The sequence below is a fragment of the Poeciliopsis prolifica genome, unplaced genomic scaffold (genome assembly GCF_027474105.1).
Source record: "Poeciliopsis prolifica strain line A6 unplaced genomic scaffold, Auburn_PproV2 SCAFFOLD008, whole genome shotgun sequence".
In the NCBI taxonomy this organism is placed as follows: Eukaryota; Metazoa; Chordata; class Actinopteri; order Cyprinodontiformes; family Poeciliidae; genus Poeciliopsis; species Poeciliopsis prolifica.
Window position 1 is genome coordinate 16,609,104 of NW_026562383.1, and position 24,868 is coordinate 16,633,971.

At 37.4% G+C, this 24,868-nt stretch overlaps 2 protein-coding genes and 1 non-coding gene across 3 annotated transcripts; 2 read left to right on the forward strand and 1 right to left on the reverse strand.

The window, feature by feature from the left end:
- Window positions 1–5,143: 5,143 nt before the first annotated feature.
- Window positions 5,144–9,135, forward strand: oprk1 (opioid receptor, kappa 1). The gene is made up of 4 exons (XM_055033226.1): window positions 5,144–5,297; window positions 5,421–5,740; window positions 6,923–7,275; window positions 8,365–9,135. Exons 2-4 carry the CDS (start codon window positions 5,496–5,498, stop codon window positions 8,901–8,903), a joined length of 1,137 nt encoding a protein of 378 aa, XP_054889201.1. The 5' UTR covers window positions 5,144–5,297; window positions 5,421–5,495; the 3' UTR covers window positions 8,904–9,135.
- Window positions 9,136–16,761: 7,626 nt separating this feature from the next.
- On the forward strand, window positions 16,762–23,115 carry chmp5a (charged multivesicular body protein 5a). The gene is made up of 8 exons (XM_055033228.1): window positions 16,762–16,913; window positions 18,060–18,164; window positions 18,250–18,296; window positions 19,443–19,536; window positions 20,869–20,940; window positions 21,778–21,886; window positions 22,189–22,304; window positions 22,671–23,115. The coding sequence occupies exons 1-8, from the start codon at window positions 16,845–16,847 to the stop codon at window positions 22,719–22,721; spliced, it is 663 nt and encodes a 220-aa protein (XP_054889203.1). The 5' UTR covers window positions 16,762–16,844; the 3' UTR covers window positions 22,722–23,115.
- Window positions 23,116–24,616: 1,501 nt separating this feature from the next.
- trnar-ucu (transfer RNA arginine (anticodon UCU)) lies at window positions 24,617–24,708 on the reverse strand. Its single transcript is given in 2 exon segments — window positions 24,617–24,652; window positions 24,672–24,708. It is a non-coding gene; the product is annotated as a tRNA-Arg (tRNA).
- Between the last annotated feature and the right edge of the window lie 160 nt (window positions 24,709–24,868).

A 24,868-nucleotide genomic window follows, 5' to 3' on the forward strand; every position in this document is an offset into this window, starting at 1 on the left:
AAAATGGAACAGGGATGAGGTCTTATGTGAAGATTGTATTTATATTTACTCTAAGTCAGATATGCAACAGAGTGTGCTGAAGAGCCACTGAATGGTTTTGAATAAAGTCTTTCTGGGGGTTGGGGGCTGGAGAGGTTCTGGCTAAAAATGGAGATAATGGTGTAAAGGGACCATCTATCTCCCTCACTGAAGTATAAAATATACAGGCCCTTATTCTGCATTACTCAACAGGGAGTTGAGTCAGAATCTTCTTGTTAAACAGTTATGAGGACAGACAGTCACACTCTTTTGTTTTTGTATAAATGTATACATTTTGTGTCACATTTTTTGAGAAACTGCATACATTGAGTATTATGTTTAATTTCTTAATTTTCCTAATGTAAGAATCAAAGGTTTTTATTAACTCAATGTGTTCAAACTACATGCTTTATATTTTAAGAGTTAGTTGCTATTGAAGGTAATCAATATCATCTGACCAAAGATAATGTAATCTTTGGTCAGACGATATAGTGTTCTAGATTTAAATGTAAATGGTATTTTAGGTTTGCTTGTATCTGAAAACAGTCTAATGCCTTGCAAAGCTGTACATACCGCTTTAAAGTTTTCACAGTTTGTCAAGTCACAACCACAAACTTCACTATATATTTTCTGCTATTTGAAGTGATGGAGCAACAGGAAGTGATGTGGAATTCTGAAGTAATTACAAGTGAAAACAGCATTAATGTGCTTCATTCTAAATCATTCCAGCCCTGGTTGGATGTCTGTGATGTTGTCCAGCTGGAGGGTGAACCTCGTGTTTTGATAGCTTTGCAGGTTTTCTTCCAGGATCGCCCTGTATTTGCATTCTTCCCTTTCACTCTGTCTTGCTTCCCTGTCCACTATCCCAAATGCTTGCTCAGAAGGAGGGTTTGGTGAAATGTCAGCGACTCGATGGAATCAGCTGGAGTTCTTTAAAGGGGCAGTACAACATATTATCCAGGCACATAGTGAGTTTCATAGCACAATCAAGGAACTATGTTACCCTCAGTTGTAATCAAAATGCTGTATATATCTAAACCAACTTAAAAGACATTTGACTTGCATCATCTGTTGCCTTGAATGTGGCCTCTGTCTTTGTAAGAACTTCCGATCATTTTCCTCTTCAGTCCATCATGACAACAATGCTTCTCCATGCCGTCCATTTTTGCTGTTTACAACCGTTCCTATAGGAACATTGTAGTTTGTAAGCTCAATAGATGCTTAGTTCCTTCATGAGTTTGTTAATTAGTGCTGCTGCCAGTCTGGTGAGGGGGGTGGTGACCTCAGGCGAACACTGAACCTCCAAGATGGAGCTTGGGCTAGATGGGCGGCACATTGTACGCACAAACGATTAGTTGCCCCCAAATGGCTCTGACATTCATGAATGAGTCAAAGCAACACTCCAGGTATGGGTTTGATGATGGAATATTATAACATTACATAAAATTCAAGAGAGTTAGTTATGCATTATACCTGCCAATGTTTGGCCTCGTTGTGTAATGACTGGATCAAACAGTGTGGAGTTGAATGTGTCCACTTGAACTGTTTTGATTGCTTTTCTTGTGTATTTCTATGCAATGCTCTAAAAAGGTTGGACCTGTTTATCTTCCTCAGATCGCATTTGTTGGGAACTTGAAAAATAGAAAGAAAATTTAATGAATCGCTGAAGAAAAGTGTTTCCACATGCGGCTAAGTGTGTAAGTGGGCACACATGTCTGAGTGCACTGAGGTGAATGTGCCTATAGTGTGAGAGGTCCATATGAGTAGAAACCTGCTATGTAAATTCAGTCCATTTACCATTCAACAATGGCCTCCCTATTACCACTTATCTGAAAACCAGAACTGTAGAAAATATAAAGAATAGATGTCCTGTCAAGGGTAATTTCAAAGTTTTCACTGCTTTTGCTTTCCTCCAGCTCTACAGAGATCAGTAACTCTGAAAGTGTGTGGACTCAGCACTTTTCACTCATTTTCCTCTCATTACTCTCATTTCCAGCATTCATCTGCTCTTAGATCAACGTCAGAACCAATAAAATTGCCACTCAACTTATTATGGTTATTTTTGGCAACATCAATACCAAGCCAAGCTTTCTGCAGCAATTTTCCTCGCTTTTTGTTGTTTGTTTGTTTGTTTGACATGGGAAAACACAAATTATTTATTTTGCTACAGCTAGTTGTTGCAACTAAGCTAACATTGATCATTTTCTTAAAGTAATAAGCCTTGTTCAGTTTAGACATCGAGGGAATTTTATAAAACAATCAAAAGCATTTCATAAATTAGTATGCCTTAGTAATTTATAAAATTTTGTTACAGAAATATATTTATCCTGGATGCAGGAAAGGATCAATGGAGAAGATAATGCGTCTAAACAGTTAATGGCTGCAGAAATACACTTAAAATGAGTGTCTTGTTATAAAATAATGTAAAATCAATTATGGAATGCAGTCAGAAATCTCCATCCACTCATATTTATGAAAGTCATTCCAATTTGGAGAGTTTAATGGTACTGTTAAATCTTCTTTTTCTAGTGTGGGTTGATTTTATAACCTACAGCAGGATTTTATAACCTACACCCTGTTCTTCATGTTGTTCAGTTTGAAAACTGAAGAATGGGGTGTACAAATTTAAACTTGATGTTAGCTTCCTACAATCTAAACAAGGTCAAGGTCAGACAAAGAAAATTGCCGCCTGTACTGAGCTAGGTTCTGATTCAGCCAGAGGTTTCTTCCTCTCCACGGTTGCTACGTCGGCAGGATGGATCAATGTAAAGTCAATAATGCAACGCGGGCGATCGTCTCCTGTCGCCACATGCTCGTCCAAGAGGAGGGAATTCTGCAAGTCAATGACTCAATGCAGTCTGTTAACCTAATTTGAGTAATAAACTGAACTTAATGCACTATTTGATAACTAGGGTTGAATTTGCCTCTTAGTAAAATGTGTTGAGACCATTTTTTTTGTGGGTTGGTGCTATATAAATGGATTGAATTGATTTTGATCAATTAGAGAAAATGCATTATAAAGATTGAAATTAAATTAAATTTGTTGATATATTCCTCATGTATTGACTGGATCTGAACAACCAGGATTTTACTTCCTTATAGGCAAATAGAATAGACAGTACCCAAAGTTTTATGTGTAAAGAGAAAAAAGGGCTGTAAAAAAAGCATCGCTACCCTTGACCTTTTTTCCGCAGGCAACATAAAAGCCATTTGCCATCCTTCCTTTGAAATAAAAAAAAACATTGTTTCGAGTACCAGAAGAGGCAGACCTGATTGTATCTGTGAATAAACAGACCTTTGGCACTGCAATATTAAGATTAAAGGTAAACACTGCAACTGTTTCACTGAGTCCCTTGCACAACAGAGGAGGTGATTCACTTGCTCTCAGTTCAAGGTTCAAGTTGAACCTCTGGATAGTTTTTTCTTTTTTTTCTTTATGAAGTATTTGTACTAACAAACGGGCTGCCTCACAAAATAAAGCAAGGACGGTCTTGACAATGTGGGAACACAATGACGAAAAGCCTTTGTCACTCAAGCAAGCACCTGGCTGTGATGGGTCTCCAAGCAACTACTGTTAGTGCATGAAAGAAAGGGAAGGGAAACAGCACCTGCTTAATGACGCGCTGGTTGAAACCTGTCTCATATCTCCTGCAGGAAGGAGTAGAGGGGCTGATCGAGAGGGGAAGCATGTGATTTAAGTCAAGAGGAGCTTTCTTCATTTAGATCCTCAGTTTCTTTTCATGTTGAGCCTTCAGAGCTGTGTCATTGTTGTGAGGGTGGTGTTACGGTGGAGAGAAAAATGGAACTGATGAAACAGGGACAACAAGACCACACAGCTAAGAATCTTTGTTCAGAGCAAAAATAACGCTGATAAAAAAAAAAAATGAGTCAGGAGGTAATTAAGTCTTTTTTTATTATTATTATTTTCTTCGAAGCCGTTCCAAATACCTCCTTGTTTTTGTGTTTAATCTTGTTCATAATACTTTATGAAAACTTTCATCAACACTTTTAATCACCCTGTTGATGAAAACTGCAATAGCACCTTTTAAGTGAGGTGCTTGTTTTGCACGGAAGCCATGCAATGTCTTGCCAAAGTATTGACGCCACATACTTTTTACACATTTACTCACATTGTAATCACAGACAGTGATAATTTACTTGATAGAGCAACACAAAGTGATGCATTTTACAAAATAAAAATGTAGAAAATGAGTTGTGCATCTGTATTCAGTCCCCTAAATTAATGCTTTGTTGAACCTTTCTGTGTAATCACAGCAGCAAGTGACATGGAGAATGCTGGATTTGTAAACTCTGTGAGCACCTGTTTTCAAGTATTGCTGCTGATTCTAAATTGCATTCTGGCTGGTTTTTGATCAGACCATAAATGTGCTCTGATCCAATCCCTTCAGTTGTGGCTTTGGCTGTATTATTAGGGTCATTTTCTAACTTAAAAGTAGCTTACAGATCCAAGACAAGCATCCTTTGCAGCTTCTAACAAGTTTTCTCCTAAAACTGCCTTTTATTGAGTAAAATTCATCTACCCAACTTCCTCTTCTCTGATAGATAAGACCATATCTAGAGCATGATGCCAACATTACCATGGCTTGCCAAGGAAATAATACATTCAGGGTGATGTGCAAAGTTAATTTCTTGCTACAGGCCCAAACATAGCGTATGTTTCTTATCTGACTGGTCCTTTCAGAAAAGCATTCCCACGTCATGATATTCATGTGAACAATACTTAGATTTTTTTTTTTTATGTCTATGGTAAAAATGGTATGACATCTTAGAAAATATGTTCTGTTAGACATCTGGGCAACTGTAATTTGCACAGTGCAAAAAGAAAAAAGTTTCAAGATTTTTGAGGATTGGACAGCACAGTTCGCAAAAGTCACAATCTATGGGCTATCGATAGCCTGTGTGCGGATTCATTAGTAATGCAAAGATCACTCAAATCTAAGTAAAGTCTGTCAGAAGTCGACTTCATATGGTCTGAACCTATCTATCTGCTGGCTGTCAAATGTGTTAGCTCAAGCTCTGATGTCACTGAATGAGCAGTGCGGGCTTCCAGTGCGCACCTTCGGGCGCGCAGCGGTGGCACAGCCTGTGAATTGTCGTCCTCCTGCACACTCTTCACAGAAACCTGCCGTTTCTGCTCATATTTTTTGTGCATCCTGTTTTCTGGTCGAGAGTCCTCATTGCTCCTCCTAATCAGCCTTGGTTTGTTTGCCAGGAGCTTTTTTTTGTTGTTTTGAGTGGAAGGAAAGGACTAAAAAGAGGTAAGGTGGTTTTGCTGCTGTGTGAAGATGTCCTTGAGCGCGCGGCTTCTGCGCGCAGTTTTTCCTCACAACAAACTGAGACTTGTTTAAACTGAAAATGCGACCTTCTTCCGCCCTAATTAGGCGACTCACTTGTTTCGGGTGGCGAGTTTGCGCCCAGCAGCACCAGAAGAAGACGGAGAGCCAGTGTTCAGCACCATGGAGAGCGGCGTGGTGCACATTTTCAAAGAGGACCGCTGTCCCTCGGGCCAGCCGGGGCAGTGCGTCCCGAACTTCACCTGGCAGCCCGGCTTGTCAGACATCTTCAACTACACCCCGAACGGCACCTGGGACGCGGAACCGGAGCCGATGTCACCCATCATCCCCATCATCGTCGCCGTTTACTCGGTGGTGTTTGTGGTGGGCTTGGTGGGCAACTGTTTGGTGATGTATGTCATCATTAGGTGAGTTTGGGCGCTTGGTATGTGAGCGCGCGCATGCATGCGCGCGGGCGCACGTGCGTGCGGTTTTTGTGACATGTCAGTAAGTGTCAGGCTCCCCGTGTCGCCAACATGCGCGCACAGAAGCGGCGCGTTATTGCGAGACTACTGAGTATCTTTTCAGCGGCAGTCATGAAAAGTAATTCCAACCAGTACATCACGTAGCAGAAATAATTACTTTTTTTTATTTACATATATATTGGATTTTTCTCTGTTTGTCTCAGTGAAGTCTCCTTTGTGGGATTGTGGATTTCGACCCTATTGAAACAGTAGCATGTGTTTTCCTTTTTATTCTGTTAATCTTTGAACTACCTTCCAAGCTGTAAGGTTTGGAGAAGCTGCACAGCTTATTTTTCATTATTAAATGTCGTCTGTTCAATTACACGTGAAGTCCTGTGAGAAGCCCAATGCAAAGCTTGGAATACTGATTCAGACATCAGAAAAAGACGGATGGAAGAACCGATCTTTATTATATTTTTAATTAAGTGTCCACAAGTTTTACTTTGCGCCAGAATTTCTCCAGGAGAGCTGAACAATTTAATCTAAAATTATGATCCCATCCCATTATTACATTGATTTTTTTTATCTTAAAAGAAATCCTGGGTGCATAACCAACACATACTTCTTTCTGCCTACCACAGTATTTTCTCAAGAATCAGAATATCGCAACAAAAAGCACTAAATGCAGGCTTTACCTGAGAAATGAATCACGTTTAATAGGAATGTGTTCAAACGAGTTTTATAGAAATGTACAAAGCTAAGAATAGAGTGAAAAAGTTATACAGTGTTGAATTTCCTGCTGGAATTTTCCCAACTAATTAAGTAAATCAGTCAAATTATTTTTGATAATGAAAAAAATATTGTTTTTTTTTTCTTTGTGAAATTTTTGTGAGTCAGAATCATACCTAAAGACTGAATAAATATTTTGCACAACTATTCCACCTTGAAGAAAGAACAGCTCAAATAAACCATTTGAAGGCCTGAAACAATGCAGCATCCATCATCATAACAGGGAAAAATTGTATTTAAAAAAAACTATTCTCAGTATCAACTCTTTAATTATTATAGTTTTTTACAGTGCACAGTGTAAGTCAGCTGCACCAAAACTGCCCTTGTCCCCTGTGTTTGCATCGTCACCCCCTGCAGATACACCAAGATGAAAACAGCCACCAACATCTACATCTTCAACCTGGCGGTGGCCGACGCCCTGGTTACCACCACCATGCCCTTCCAGAGCACTGACTACCTGCTCAGTTCCTGGCCGTTTGGCGAGGTGGCCTGCAAAGTCTTCATCTCCATCGACTACTACAACATGTTCACCAGTATCTTCACCCTGACGATGATGAGCGTGGATCGCTACATTGCTGTGTGTCACCCGGTCAAGGCTCTGGATTTCCGTACGCCAGTGAAGGCGAAGATCATCAATGTGATCATCTGGGTTCTGTCCTCTGCAGCTGGGATTCCTGCCATGGTCCTCGGCAACACCAACACCAACAACGGTACATCAGCCTCAGCTCTGTTCCCTACAGTCTTCCATCGTATTCCAAAAGTCAATCTAAAATGTAACTTCACTCAAGAAGTAATTATTCTAGCTGACTGCTTCAATTTCTTGACAAAGATGTTCTTTAATTTTATAAAAGTCTTCAAAGGCTTCCAGACTTGACAGGAAAATTGTGACATTTATTTTACAGAAAGCTATTAGATCACTGACTCATAGTTTCAATCTGACCTCAAAACCTTACAGTGCTAAGTGATAAGTGATTTTACATCTGCACTTTAAGAGTTTTTCAAAAGAATTTGCACCCTTTGAACCTGTTCACATTCTGCCACATTACTACCATAAAGACTCAGGAGATTTTTCAAGAGATGCACACCACATTTTTCTATGTTTCATTTGCTAAAGTAAATCACAAAAATTAGGCATAAATTTCCTCTTCACAATATGTTTTACCGCATACTTTAAATAATAATAAAATACCCAGAAGTTAGTGGTTGTATCATGAGAAAATGTGAAAGGTTCAAACTTTTGCAAGGCATGTTATACCATTGCGGTACCATGTACTTTTGGTCTGTGGTTCCAGACAAGACGTTAGCAGGATGTAGGCTAAGCTATACATTAATGTAGGGCAGCGGTGCCCAAAGTCAGTCCATATTTTAGTTTTAGTTCTCTTCTAAAACTAAAACATGCATCCTCCATGTTTTAGTTTTCTAAAACATCTTGCATGGATCCAATGATGGCTCATAAGAAGGCCTAAGAAAGAACATTGACATGCTGAAAAGATTGTTACTACAACCAGGGAGAGAACTAAAATGTGCAGGATGCCGGCCCTCGAGGACCGACTTTGGCCACCTCTGTTGTAGGGAATCTACAAGTAAAAGATCCATGTATCAAAAGATAAGAATTTAAAAATTATAAAAACTTTTAGAACATATTTAAAGTTGTTGACCACTGATTTTTATTTTTGTTTCATAGAAGACCAAGATTTGAAATCTCTTAAAGCAGAACACTCCTCCTCATGTTGTGTATTTGTAACTGGCTGCTTATATGTTCTCTTCTAATTGTTCTGTAACTTTTCCGTAACTAACAGGAACCACAGAATGTGCTTTACAGTTCCCTGATCCCTACTCCTATTGGGACACCCTAATGAAGATATGTGTTTTCATCTTCGCCTTTGTGGCACCCCTCATCATCATCACTGTCTGCTACACCCTGATGGTGCTGCGGCTGAAGAGCGTCCGCCTCCTGTCTGGCTCGCGCGAGAAAGACCGCAACCTTCGACGGATCACCCGTCTGGTTCTGGTGGTGGTCGCGGTGTTTGTGGTATGCTGGACCCCCATCCACATCTTCATCCTCGTCAAAGCGTTGTCAGCCAACGTGCCTGAGACCACCGCTGTCATGGCCGCCTACTTCTTCTGCGTGGCTCTGGGTTACACCAACAGCAGCCTCAACCCCATCCTTTATGCGTTCCTGGACGAGAACTTTAAGAGGTGCTTCAGAGACTTCTGCTGCCCTGGAGGGCGGGGTCACGGTGACTGTCACGGGGTGAGCAGAGTGAGAAGCACGCTTCGGGATCACACCTGTGCCACCGAAGGGAGGGGTGACGGGAGACAAGCCAGGCCCGTATGACTAGCCATGAACATGTCCTCCAGGCCGTACCAGAGCTGGGAGGACTCCATTGATGTGTGTTTGACTCAAATCACTACCACGATCTGAGAAGTAGTATCGGTAGTGATTCATAAATCCCATGAAAAGACCAAAACCAAGAATGATTTGATCCCACTTCATCTCATTGATATAAAAACATGTTGTCTAAAATATTACAGTTCTTTCTTAAGTTGGTTTTAGGAAAGAGACTGAATGAAAGCAACATCTCTGTATGTTTTTTTTTTCTTTTTTCCCCAACAGGCTAGGTATGCATTGAGTTTATATCAAAATTCAATATTATGATCCTCCCACAAAGGCAGAATTTGAACTTTGAAGGGAAGATATTGGGGCAGTCACAAGGTTAAGAGAAACCAAAAATGATTATTGCCAATGATAAAAAAATTTTAACTGGAATATTAAATGTGTCAAAATTTAACATTTTAACAAATATAAGATTCCCATAATAAGGAGAAGACCCCATAATAAGGTTATGTTATCTGCCTACCTTTTACTTAACTCAGCTAATACTTATTTGTCCCTTGGAAACTGTTACAATATGCATATAAAGCATAACATTTTCATCCCAAGATGGTCAAGTAATTAGTAAGTATGAACGAAACAAGCTAATGACTACACATTTTACACCCTTCATCCCAATATGCATACCCTGTACAAAACAGAGGCACCGGGAAAATAATCACTCACTTCCCAGACATGCAGAACTCAGTTTTTCACTTTGTATTTCGATGGACATAAGTGTTGCTATTTTTGCTAATTAATGTGGGAAAAAAAAGAAACCGGCAGAAGTTTAATGTTCATGAGGAGAAATGTGAAGAATAAATTTAGTGTTTGCTGGTTTGTTTTAAAAATACAAGCATCCCAAGAAACTGTGACGTGTATTCTCTGGTTGCCCAGTGGGTGTGAGAGTATGGAGCGCCATGCTAGAGTCCAATGATGGGGCTTTTGTGTGCAGTATCGACACCCACACGCATACAATAAAAACGTTTTTGGATGGCAGCCCATTGTAGTGTCCACTTTAAGTGAAGGCCTAATACACGCTCCACCTTTTAAAGCAAAAATAATTGCAGCTCTTACAAAAGGATATTTTTCTTCTGTAGGTTTTGGTCTTTCTATGTGATTTTTTAGGTTTAACAAACACATAGTAACGTTTTTGAAATTTAACTACCATAAGTGAGTTGGTGCAGTACAAAGATGCCTTTGGGATAACACAATTAGAATGTGTTTATTTTCTAATATCTGTTTTCCCTGTTTATGGAAGCTGAAGGTAGAACTGAATGTGAAGGTGATTCGAACCTGTGTAGTATTTCTCACATGCTGTTGGAAGATCTCTACTATTTGCTGTGGCAACATGCACATTTTTTGTTCATCTGACCTGCATGTCACCTAAGTCGTTGTCACAGTACAGTAAATAATTCAGGTCTGATGTGCAAAAAAGATCAACTGCAGTTTCAGACAGAGAGTAAAAAATATATTCCCTGATTATTTTAGGAAAGGCATATATTGTAAGCATTTTTCCGCTTAATATCAACATATCTTAATTGAAGTTTTTGTGATATGCAGTACAATATATTTGTAGACTCATTTTTGGTGAAATATTCAGTATCTGCTCAGGGATCATTCTCTGTGAATCACAAATGAAGTGAGATGTCTTCACCTTGACCAGACAGTTAACTCCAAAGAGAGTTTGTTGCGAAAAAATATCTGCATTTTTATTTTTTTCTATATCTTTAGGGATGAAGTTTGCATCATAATGAACTGTTTCTGCTCTGAGACTGTAGCCCACCAATGAGCATTTTCAGTTAGTCAAAGTAAAGATATCGGGAGCTGTGAATGCTGTCTGGACATTTCATCTCCTTAACGCTGAGAGGGCTTCAAGGCTAAAACCAATTTGAAAAGAGCATATATGTAAAATAAAATACATCCACATGTGTTTAATGAGCACAAAATTATCTTGCTGGATGTAAATTTCTGCTTAGCACTTCATCTTTACAGCTTGGTATTTGTGCACTTGTGAATGTGTGATGAATCCTATTATGTGATACTGGAGGGATAGTTTAAATATCAATATGCAGACTTTGTTTTAAACACACATATGGGCAATGTTCTAGAAGGAAACTTTATTAACCACCAACCTCTGAATTCACACAAGCACAGTACTTTTGGATCGTGTTCATAAAATATATTTAATGTCACAAAGTTTGGCTTATATTAGCTGAAATATGTATCCTGCTTTTTTTTTCTTGCAAAAGAACCCTTCCTGAAACTTTACTGCCTTGCTTTTTCTTGAATACCGTGAAACAGTGGTCAGTGTGGCTGAACTGAATTGTGTATGTTCTAAAAATTAGCTTCAAAGTTATATTACTGAAGTAGTGCTACTAGGAAGTTGTTATTGTGCCTTTATTCTTCTATTAGTTTAATTTGTACTCATATTTATGATAGTATCTTGTCAAACTATCAGTCTTACAGTTGATATCCCAACTATTTTAGTCAGTGTTGTCTCTTACATTATATTTCCTTTACATTTTAAAACTTTATTCATGAACAAAAATCTTTTAATTTGAGCTCAGCTCTGAGAGTCAAGCATGCAAAAAGTGTCCCTGGTGTCGCATCTGATATTTCAGTGTATATTAGCTTTGGGTGTCAAATGACGCTTTGTAAATGCAGTATTAAGTCAGAATAAATAAGTAAAAAAGTTCAAAATAGTTGTTTTTCCCTTTCTTTTTGGGAGTGTGGCTGTAAAAGAAAATGCAGTTGTTATTCACATCCATGAGGGTTCCACGAAGACACAAATCACCCATGAAATTATTTCTCACCTTACAATTATTGCTTCCTTTCTTTCTTTTTCTTTTTTTTTTTTGTACTTTTTTGCATTACTCAATTCAGCTCACATACAATGGGAGTGTTTCCATGGTGAGGTTGCTGAGAATCCAATGCTTGCTCCATTAATTGTAAAGGACTTTGTGCTGTGGCCTTGCAGAGGAATTTGAAAAGGGAAAAAAAAATTGTCCCCATCTGAGAAATCAAGGTTACGTTAAATCAAAGACGTGAGAAGAAGTTATTCTGAAGGTCTGACAGCTGTGTAACACATAAAAATATCCAGAGAAATTAGTTTAAGACAGTTTTTTTTGTTTTGGTTTGTTGTTTTATGATTGAGTCATCATTGCCAAGAAGCTACCAACATTTTTTTTTTTTCAGTTTCTTCTAAGTCGCTTAAATTTTAATCAATCTTTGATAGCAATCACAACAGCAAGATCTGAGTGGGTCGCAACAAAAGTCAGGTCACAATTAACGGGCAAGAAAAAATTTCAATTTACATTGGTTCAAACATGTTAGAATTTAAATAAATAATTTCTAATCGGAATTTCTTTTAATGGTTAAAAGGTTTTTCAGTGATCAAAGACATTATGCCTTTGTTGTGTTTTCTTTCAATTCTGTCTATATGACAGATTCATGTAAAATGAAGAGCAAAGCATAAGTTGAGCATGACAGTGTGTGGTATGTAGATTTTGCTGGAAGACCCAAATGCATGGAGGAAGTAACCAATCTTAATTGTTGCAAAAGAATTTATGATTTAACTTAAAATTGAAAAAAAAAAAATAATAATGACAGTAAATGGGAAGCAAAATGAAAAATGAACAAGCGGAAACATGGAACCTGACATGAGTGAAACGCTGTCAGGCAACAGGAGAATCCTTTAAGGAGTGACTGGTGCCAAACAGAGGCCTATAAAGAAATCTTTTCTGAAGTCTGTTGCTCATTTTAGTATCTCCACTCCTGTATGACACCTCTCTAATTGGACAACTGCTGGGAAGGAGAGAGTTCAGCACCTCTCCAGGAGCTTGGATCAAGAGCTCAAGATGTAAATAGAGGTGAGACCAACTTACATGAACGAATAGTGACACCGCACATTCCTAAAGCCAGATTACGTCAAGAGGAAGCAGCTTGTCAAAGGCCCTCACCTGCTACCCAGCTTCCATGGAAGTGGATCCCGATGTTCCTCTCTTATGGCAGTGGGCACAAATAGACGGTGCTTCCTTTAGCTCTAGAGGCAAAAGCTTGATCGTCAGAATCACCTGACCCCTCATTCAAAGGCCGATGTGCCCTGGAGAAACCCTACCTGGAGCTGAACCTTCAGAGAAAATTCCCCTGTGTATCATATGTATGCGCTTACTGTGGTGATTCAACAGAAGGTCAAACAATCTAAAAAAAACCCAAAATAATACCACTATCAAAGTAAATCTACATACCTATGCTTTATTTTTCTGTTTAGTTATCCCTTTCTGTGTCATCATAGCACAAATCTTAGTTGTTGTTTACTTACGTAAGAGAAAATACCCTGAAAGCAAATAAAAATAGACAATGTGTAAAATTTTTAAATCTTGCTCTGACTATCAGAGTTTGTTCTCACACTGTTAGGATCAAACAGTCAAAGTGTTCAAGCTGTTAACTGCAGGTTGTGGTTCTATGCCACCTGTTTGGATAATTAAAAACCTCCATGTCTCCCTTGTCCAAAATGTTATTGATATGCTTTAGGGCAACTGATGTCCCTTGCATTACATCAATAAAGTGTCATTTCACAGAAATATACCTCATATGAAGAGTCCTATATGTCCCCTTTTGTGTATGTCATCACCTTGTTTCTTGTGTTTCCATCTGCGAGGTTAACTGTGAAGCTTTTCAACTGACTCAGACAGTTGGTATGCAGACAGTTGGTTTGCATCATTCAAGGTTCTGATACAAAAACATGAGTGATGCATTTAAATGAACCAAGACTCCAGACTTGTTAAAAACTTTTTTTTTGTGATAGACAATTCATTTCATTGATTGGGTCATTTTTTGAGGGTTTTGTTCATTTTTTTTAAAATAGCTAGCCGACTAAGTAGCTGTACTCTAAAGGAACAGATCATCACATAATGTAGATCTGAAACAACAGAATAAGCTCTAAAACGCTATGAACCTTTTAAGTAGCATTTGTCAAATATTTTGTCAAGAGAAGAAGAAATTCACTCTGAAATGAACACTTCGGAAACCTTTGAGATCTTTATGATTACTGCAGCTGAGTGGTAGACACCACCACTCGGAAGCAAAGCTTGGTGCCAAGAGCTGCACTCCTGCAGAGTTTTTCTTTCACCTCAACAATTTCTCAAATCCATGTTTCCTGGAGCGGCTTACAGCCCTACTGGTGCAATGATTATACAGATTCAGAAACGGATAAATTACATCAATTTGTCCTTGAGTGAATTGATGAAACTGTCAGCTCCAATCACAAAAGATTAGAGCATTTTTTTTCTCCTCTCAGTGTATGTCTGTCAAGGTGCATGTGAATTAGCTCTTACATGTAGCGGGTTATGTAATAGATTCTTGTTCGTGTTAAGAATCACTTGTCAAAAAAAGAACTATTCCACATGAGGTGCATGCTAAAGAGGTCACTGATTAAAACACAAATTGTGAATGTTTTGCGTAGAAGGATGTTTCGTGCTCCAAAAGAGCAGAAAATAAGATTTATTGGTGATTGGCATCATTATTTTTGTTTCGAAATACCTCACAAATGTATTTTTAATCAAGAGAGAAGTTTGCATGTTACGAACTTGATCTTATATCATTAACATTTGCTTTTGCCATGTCAGACAAAAGAAAATATATTTCTGAATGCAGACATTAACTATAAAGTCAATAGTCTTTACTTCTTTGCTTGATTTATACATTGTAAATATGTTGAACTAGTGCTGTATTTTGTCCATTATGTAATGACTGGAAAAGCTCATAGGCTTGGTTGCAGGTCTCTGAAGGCTATATTTGATTTTGTGTCATATTTGAATTATTTTTGGCACAGTTAAAGCCTTTTGCAAACAAAATGTGTCTCCACTCGTTCTGCTATTTAGGCCTGTGTGGTTGTCTTGAAAATGTGAAGCTTGAGTTGTCATCTGCATTAAATAAAAATCAAATCAGATCAAATCAAATTTTATTTGTATAGCACATTTCTGCAGCAAGGCATTTCAAAGTGCTTTACATCATAACCATCACAAAAACACAAAGTCATGCAACATAGAATCAACAATCAAAACATGACATTATGTCAAGATCCATAATTCAATTTATAATTGATTACATTTCAAATACAATTCTAAACAGGAGGGTATTTTGTCGAGATTTAAAAGAAGTCAGAGTTTCCGCTGTTTTAAAGTTGTCTGGAAGTTTGTTCCAGATTTGTGGTGCATAGATGCTGAAAGCTGCTTCTCCTCGTTTGGTTCTGGTTTTGGGGATGCAGAGCAGACCAGAACCGGAAGACCTGAGAGGTCTGAAAGGTTGATACAACAACCGTGGATCTTTAATAGATTGTGGTACTAAACCGTTCAGTGATTTGTAAACTAACAACAGTATTTGAAAGTCTATTCTTTGAGCTACAGGGAGCCAGAGGAGGGACTTTAAAACTGGTGTTATATGCTCTATGTTCCTGGTTTTAGTGAGAATGTGAGCAGCAGCGTTCTAGATCAGCTGCTGCAATAGAAAAATCAATCAAAAAAATATTTAAAAAACTGCAATTCTTCAGAATTCTTATTTTATGACAATTGTTATTAGATAATTGACTATTGTGTTCATAAATACATTCTTAGGACTTGTATTTTGATAACATTTTCATTCATAGCATGTGGTTCTTGATAAATAAACCTTCCATTTTGACTCACTTCTGTAAATTCTCAACCATGTTTTGCAGTTTGTATTAGTCGCTTTGAAAAACGCACTCGCTGTTGTGCAAATGTCTAAAAGTGATGTGTGAAATGTATCAAAGAGACAAAAACAATCTGTAATTGTTAGTATTTACACAAATATTTACAAATAATAATTCACACTGATATTAAAGAATGTGATTGATAGACGGATAGATCAATCTTGATTAAAGTCTCCATTTTATGCCTGCCCCCTCTGCAGAGAGAACTAACAAAGACTGATGGATGATGTCTGTTGGGACAAAAGGGTTTCTTTGAAAGCTGCAGTACCTCAGCTCACCGCTGGGCGGCAACATGTAGTCCAGTCTCTTATTGGTCACGATCTCCGCACTAACCAATCACGTCGTTATTGCGTGCGGACCGTTATTTCCGGTCGACTCCAATGCAGGAATCTTTTCTTTTTGATGCTTCTTATTTATTTTAAAGGAAAATACAATCCTCGAGGTAATTAAAGACTTTAAAAAAATGAACAGAATATTCGGACGCGGTAAGCCCAAAGCGCCTCCTCCGAACCTGTCGGACTGCATCAGCACTGTGAGTATTGTCAACATCAGAGGTATTGTTGTTTATGACTGCTTTATGTGACCAACGACTGTGTTAGTTAGCTAACACGGCCACAGAAATGCTGTCAAAACTGGGGTAATTACCTCACAGGCTACTGTTAATTATTCCCGCTGACATATAACACAAGCAAAGCATCTGGTCCTTCACACCCGAACCTGCTGTGTAGATATGGAAGAATGAATGTGTTTGTTAGCCCAGTGATTCTTGAGAAGTGGGACCAAATGGGTTTAAATTTTCCCCCATTTTTTAAAAAGATAATTCCTCCAGCTTATGTACACAAATATGACAAATGATGTTGCAACATTTGTTTGTAAATTACATTTTTAATGGATCTGACCCAGAACTTTGTCATCACCATCTGTCAAAAAAAAAAAAAAAAAAAAAAAAAAAAAAAAAAATATATATATATATATATATATATATATATATATATATATATATATATATATATATATATATATATATATATATTATATATATATATATATATATATATATATATATATATATATGCTGTCAAAACTCCAATGCAGGAATCTTTTCTTTTTGATGCTTCTTATTTATTTTAAAGGAAAATACAATCCTCGAGGTAATTAAAGACTTTAAAAAAATGAACAGAATATTCGGACGCGGTAAGCCCAAAGCGCCTCCTCCGAACCTGTCGGACTGCATCAGCACTGTGAGTATTGTCAACATATATATATATATATATATATATATATATATATATATATTATATATATATATATATATATTTATATATATATATATATATATATATATATATATATATATTTTTTTTTTACAAATGCTTCTCAAGAAACAAAAGAAATATTCTTTAAAACCAAAAACGACATAAAGTCCATCTGAAGGAATTGATGCAGATCTAAGGACAGTGACATACTAGTGAGAATAAAGAAATACTTGATACATGTGAAGTAATGCCATTTATGTAAAATACATTAAAATGAAGTAACTGCTCACTTAAGTGAGATATGTCAACACTGTCACTGAAAGACTCACACTGCCAGTTAAAAACTCTGATGGAGTTGACGAAATGCCAAACTACCTCAATTTATATAAAATTAAGCATTTATTTCACAAAATTTCATCAAAGTTTTGTAAATTGTTGGTTATGGTCATGGTTATGGTTAGGAATAAAACGGAAGAAAAAAACTATAGAATATGCTAACTAGAGCTGCTTAGCCCCCTTAGCAAAGAAAGAGAAAGAACGAGGTCATGGGGTCCTCAGAAGTTCTGATGCCTCCCAATAATGCCAGATTTATTTATTTTTTTTACAGTCTTTTTATGTCTGACGGTGTTGACAAATACTTGGGACTCAAATACTCAAATTTCTATTGAGTTGTAAAATATATAAAAATTATTTTTAATTCCAATTTATTGGTACTTTTAAAATTATTTATTTGAATACTTATACCTAATTGTCATAATATATTATCTTAGTATTCCTTTAATTGTTTTAAACTATTATAAAGTATTGAGTTCTGCTTCAGGACAAAGGATTTTACAAACACCCTCCACCTACTACAATGGTTAAAATAAAAAACATTTAGTAAACACCAGAAAAAAAAACATACATTGTTGTGTCCAGATAAGTTTAGTCAGATATTTGAAAAAAATTATATTTTGTGTATATTGTATTTAAATGTTATCCTGTTCTGTCCCTCTTGTCAATAATCACTGAGCCTCAATTATTTGAAAGCCTTTACCTCACCATTGCCTCTAATGCACACACATTCACAAATGCATTTTATACACAAGATGCTGGAAATTGTTACCTTCAATTGATCCCATCCTCTTTTAGGTCGATGCCAGGTCAGAGTCCATTGAAAAGAAAATAGGCAGGCTCGATGCCGAGCTGCTGAAGTACAAAGATCAGCTGAAAAAGATGAGAGATGGGCCCTCAAAGGTATGGAAACGGTGTGCTGAAATTGTTCTTCTGAAGAAAGGAAAACAAGTCGAGTGTTGATGTTTGTATTCAATCCTCAATGCAGAATATGGTGAAACAGAAGGCCATGAGAGTCCTAAAGCAGAAGAGAATGTGAGTATACTCCAAATGACACATTTAATCTTCTTCTCTGATGAATATTTACAACAACTTCATTGACTATATTTAAGGCTCTCAAAATGTAGTACCTGGGCATCATAGTGCAGCCATAATAAACTCTTGTAATAATTATTTGCAAGGTGAAAACAAATGACAGATGAAAGTGAGTTAGGAACAAGAGCCACCAGCTGCTTAAAGGAGGGTTTTGATGACAGGAGGCTTTTTTTTCCACCTACCATTTCCATGTTAAACTATCTGGTTAAAACCAAGTTACTAAGCCAGTTTACTTTAGTTAAAGGTTCTGGTAGGTAGTAGTACTCAGGAACTCTTGGATGGGGTTTTGTGGCATCAGAGGGCATTTAGGTTTGACAAGCTTTTCATCATTTTAACCTTCAGAATTTAGTCATTTCAGCTTAAACTTGTCTGCAATTTGTGTTTTTTGTAATCTTGAACAATGATCAACCGGTAATCCCCCCCAACACACCAAATAAACTGCTTACAATCATGCTGTCAGATCTCCAAAGTCTTGTACAAATTACATATTTGCACCAAAGAAAAACACAATTTCTACAGATGCATCTATACACCTGTATACACATGCTGGCCCAGCAGTCATTCAAGTGTTAATACACTGCATTGTTTTTTAGGGAGGATTGTTTTTTAAACTCCAAAAAGGCTAATAATATGTTCATTAAGATATGTTGTTCAGGCTTTAAAAAATTCACTAATTTCACCTTTACTTATGCAGGTTAGCCTCACTGAGACCCCCAACCTCATTTTGGAGAGGGACTTTTTAAAAAATCTACACACCAACAACATCAGTGAGAAGATGAGTAGTAAAAGCAACATCAGACGTCCATTGAACCTCGTCTTTAAATGGCTGTTTAAAATGTTACATTTTCAAAGTGTCGCTGTAGGGAGTTTCAGGATGAGGGGACGGCATTTGAGAAGCTGTTTTTGTTTATCTCTGAATGTGACAGATGAAATGGATAAAAAGTTCTTAAGAGTACAACTTGTGACTGCTTGCGGGATGTAGAATTTGACGAGTAGGATGGTGGCGGTACAAGTTTATTTAAATGTCAAAACATGGTCAGTGGATGGATGAGATGTCTGAAACTTTTGTACCGTTTTTTCTCTCAGGTATGAAGGTCAAAGGGAGCAGCTGGCCCAGCAGTCATTCAATATGGAGCAAGCTAACTACACAATCCAGACTTTGAAGGACACAAAAACTACAGTAAGAGACTAAAATCTTGAATAAAAAAGCTATCAGGATTAAGGAAGTCCAGATCTGATGTTACGTTAAAGATAAAATAAAAATAAAGGCCTTGACTACACTTAAAAACATTTAATTACTACTACATTGTGACCCACGTAACTGTAACCAATGACATAAAAGATTCTATCTCTGGTTTAATTGACAAACAGATAATCGAACAAATCTTGAGAAAGAAAAAGGAAAACAAATATTGTTGTCCCGTGCCTTTAAGCTTTGTGCTCTTGTTTTAGATGTAAAATTTTTCATCTGCTTTCTGCTCAGCTCTCACTTTGAGCACAACATGTAAAGCAAACTACATGATGCAGACAGACAGGGAGTTGCCGCAGCCAGTATGGCCTTTGTTTCAATGTGAAAATTATTGTAAAGACTGAAAAACACCAGACTATTCTGGAGATTGTGCAATGATAAAATCAACAAATGAACCCAATAGAAGCAAAGCAAGAAGGGTTGTTGAAATTATCTGTATGTCATTTGCCTTGTCAGATATTTCAGTCATAGCATCTATTTGGTGTTATGCTGAATACAAGCATAATTGTTCATGAAATGTGAGTGCTAAAGCAAAATGGCCAATCACACATGTTTCTCTGGAAACCATGGAGTTTACCTGTTACAGTATCAATTAACCTGAGGCTTAAATTAAGAAAGGAGCTCAAACAAACAGTATGCCCATTGTGTCAATGGAAAAATTTAAATATTAGAGTGTGATAATATAATAATTTTGGTTTTTTTTAACACACGTAAAGCACTCTTAGATTATTAAGTTTAATACATTCATCCCAACTGACAATAAACACAACACATTGGTAACCAGCAGTGCTTGGGTAATTGCTATCTTGGTTGTCATCCACCCTGCAGGATCTAAACATATGGGTTTCATTTTCTTTTGGTCTTACAAATATTAATTTTTTATCTTTTTTTAGCAGCAATCCTTTGGAAATTGCTCACCAAATCGCTTTTAATCCCCATTGTATTGAAAACAATTTAGGCCACATTAACAATTAAAGAAACATTTGGAGGTGAGTTCAGTGAATGATAAAATATTAAAGTAATGGTTCACATTAAAAACATAAAGACGTCAGAAATGAAAGGATCTTCACAGAGGGCCACCTTTGTGACATTAAAACACCAGAGTAGAACCTGCAGCTGAATCTCCAGGCATCTAATCCTGTTTTGTTCTACAGTCCAACGATCACAGGACACAGATCTGTCTTGACCCATCTTCTTCTCAACAAGTCCGATTATAGTGGCAGCGACTAAATATACATTCTCATGCCTGTTTTCTCTTCCCAGGTGGAGGCGATGAAGATCGGTGCAAAGGAAATGAAAAAAGCTTACAAGGATGTGAAGCTTGATCAGATCGATGTATGTTTGGGACACACTCTCTTTCTCCTGTCCTGTGATTTATTCTGCCAATTAGCAAAAGGAATATCTTTGATACACCAGCAAATATTTTAGGATTTTTAGAAAATAGTAACAATAAAACCAGCAGGCTGGCATGGTTAAGCAGCATTTAATCAACAAGAGGAGGGTCATTTTTACTTTCCCTCACTAAATTGTGGGTCGAACAATTTACTGTTTAATTTGATCACATTATGGGAAAACAGTGTTGTTATGACAAATGAAAATACTTTTGTGCACCCTTGTTTTGTCAGTGTATGACTTTACCATTCTGCTCATAAACATAACACAGGCCTGTGTTCACATTTTCACCATAAGTCTGCGTCTTTCTGTCCTAGTTACATACATTACAGAGGGCTAACAAATAGAAAACCCAGCTAGCAGAAGAGATACTGCTAGAAGCAGGTTATCAGAAAACAGAGGGGAAAACACACAGCTGGAGAGCTCAGCACTTTAAAAAGATGGGACCAGCCATCAAAGTGGGAATTATTTTTACAATTTTATGACTGTGACTTTTTCTTAAAATGGTTTGAAATTATTTGCAGTACTTCTTGAGATGGATCAGACTTTTCGTTCACTCGGTTTTACTTAAAAACACAAAAGTACTTTGCGTTTTAGTATTTAAAGTGTAACTAAGAATTTCAGTAGCACACAGTGATCCACAGAAAGCTAAGTAAAACCTTTAGAGCAGTTGAACTTTTAATGGACGAGGGATAGAGTTAACTGTAAATAGCTTCTGTTTCTCATGTAACTTCAACTTATTGTTTGTTTCATGTGAAATTTGTTTCTTCGGACTTGCAGGATTTACAAGACCAGCTGGAAGACATGATGGAGGAAGCCAGTGAGGTGCAGGAATCCCTGAGCCGCAGCTACTGCACTCCAGACATTGACGAGGAGGATCTGGAAGCAGGTTGGGCGAAAAACTTTGAAGGTTTTCTTCATATTTTGGGCAAATGGGTATTTCACAATGACTGATCACAGTTAATGAGAGAGAAAGCATCAACAGCAGACCGCACAAGTGAAGAGAGAAAATAATATCCTGCAAATCAGTCATGTCTGCCAGCCTCACTGACAGCAAAAGAAATGAGCCACGCTAAGCAGGATGGGGTGTGCTGAAAGTGAACTGATGAAATGAATCGTAAATTTGACGGGAAATGATAATTACGGCGTTCTTAGTTTTCCAAATTAAGCGTTGGTTTGAAACTGTTTCAGAGTTGGATGCCCTGGGGGATGAGCTGCTGCTGGATGATGACACCTCCTATTTGGACGAAGCTTCGGCCGCTCCGTCTATCCCAGAAGGAATTCCCAGCGACAGCAAGACAAACAAGGTAGCCGTCCAGACATCACAGCTATCAACGGATCCAGTGTGGCACTTAAGCCTTGCAGCACAGTATCCTCTCCACTGCTTTGCAGAAGCATTTCTTTAACCTTTCTGCTTTTTATCACGTTACAGCCACAAATTTTATTGCTAAACATGAGTAGGTTTTCCCCTAAATCCACACAGTGGTCTGTCTACATTATTTTATTCAGAAATTATATTTGAGATAAAGGGATCTCAAGGAAATAAATGTAATAGTTGAGGTGTGTGCTTTTTTTATATATATATATCTCAGTTTAGTAAGATATGTCTTTATTCAGTTTATGTAAAATATATGAATTATACTCTTATAGAAAACTCTCTGTTTCTCTTTCAGGATGGGGTTTTGGTGGATGAGTTTGGCCTTCCACAGATTCCTGCCTCGTAAACAAAGATGACATGAAGACAACTGCACTTCAACTGAAAACACTTTTCTACGTAGAGTAACATTTATACATGCAAACCCGTTGGATATGAACACACTACCACTTTGAAGCTGCCCTGGTGTTGGATCGTGTATGGTTACTACTACCATGTTAGCATGTGGCCTTTAAAAAAAGTGCGCGCCATCGTTTTCGACCTACTGCCCTCACCAATTATTTTGATTTTGTTCAAGACTTTTATTATTAATTTATTTGCCTATTTATTAGCTTCGTGTCTCGGTTAAGTCCTTTTAGTTTGTTTTGAGTTCTCCCAGGTGGAGCTGATGCCCTCGCTCTGCTCGTTTAAAATATCTGCAGGGGTTCTTGAAACGTGCAAAATAAATGATGTCTTTTATCTTAGCATTGTGTTTGTAATTTATTGGTAACAGTTGCATTGCTTTTTTTTCTCTGTAGGGGTTTGTCTCTTCTCTATTAGGGACAGTCTTCCTGCTGAACTACCCTTCAACTTATTTACCAAGCAATACAATATAGAAATACAATGAAAAATTAAAAGCGAGTGTTGAAACCAATGTTTAGATAGCATTCATAAACATGCTTTTGCACTGATATGATCAGCATATTATTACTGATCATATCCTGAAAATCCTGTCTTCTTTTGAATAATTTTGTGACCTACAGCTATATCCCATAAATGTATTCTGTTCGTGCAAACTATTGCAAAACCTTTGGAAAGAAAATTTAGACTTCTCAAAAAAAAGATACACTTTTGTAGAAGTACTGTTACATCCTGGAGCATTTTATGCTAGTGTTGGGAGATTACAACATCAACTGAAAACTAATGACAAAGCAAACACCTCACCAGGTTAGGATGCCTCATTCAACTGGCTCCTCTCGACGTGAAAGAGCAGTGGCTCTACTCTGAGTCCCTCCTGGATATCTGAGCTTCTCACCCTATCTCTGAGGGAGAGCAAGACCCGTACAGCAGCTACTTCACTGTAGACGCTGCACTGACCCGTCTGTCGATCTCCTGCTCCATTGTTCCGTCATTCATGAAAATGATCCCAAGATACTTAAACTCCTCCATGTGGGGCAGGACATTCTCCCTGACCCAGATTAGGGACTCTATTCTTTTCCAGCTCATTTATTGATGCATTAATTTGTATAGCTATTATATATTTTTTTTTATTTATTGAGATGATAAAAAACGTTGAACACGTTGATCAACAGGTTTAGCATGTCATTCAACACACTCTCTCTCTCTTGGATTTCTCATCCAGGGTTTCAGATACACACGGAGACACACACACAAATGATACACATGCACAATAAAGTTAGTAATGTTAGCTAGTTGGTTAGATAAGTAGTGTTGGATAACTTCAAAGAAGGCTAATAGGTTGATTTGTGACTATAACACAGTACTGATGATTTACACACATACACACATTTGTGAGGTAAAAAATAAATATAGTATTTATACGTAGGAGTTCTTGCTTTGTAAAATATTATTACTCTGACATCCAGGACTGAGTGTGTGTGGTTCAGAAAAAATGTTTTCTTGACAGTCAAAGTTGGTAAGAAACAAAGATTCCCATTAAATTCCATAGGAAATGAATACGGGTCATTTTTGCCTCACTCACAGAGAAAGGGGTAGTAATGCAAAACATGCTACTTCTGAAAATGTATAAAGAGTAAATTAAAAATTTGAATTGCATGATATCAGTATCATATTTTTTGAGGAACACCTGTATTCTTAAGTGATGAAAACTTTTCATTACAAAGATATAACAAAAAAGATGACCTCACAGGGTCAACACTTACACATCAGAGGGTTAATGGCAGTGGTCAGTATTTATTGGCGAAGATGTTACCACCAAATTTGGTTTTACGTCCTTGAAAAGTGCGACTCTGGTGGGACTCGAACCCACAACCTTTGAATCTCTTCCCTAGAGTCGTGCTAGAAGTCCAATGCGCTATCCATTGCGCCACAGAGCCAGTTGGAGGAAGCGTGTCAGATCTCCCACGTGATCGCTCACATCTCAGTTTTGACACTGCTATTTTCATGGCTATATCTGACAAGAATCAAATCTTACGATTACTATTTTGAAGGGTTAGTTTTTCTACGTATATACTTTTATACATAAATATTTTTTTA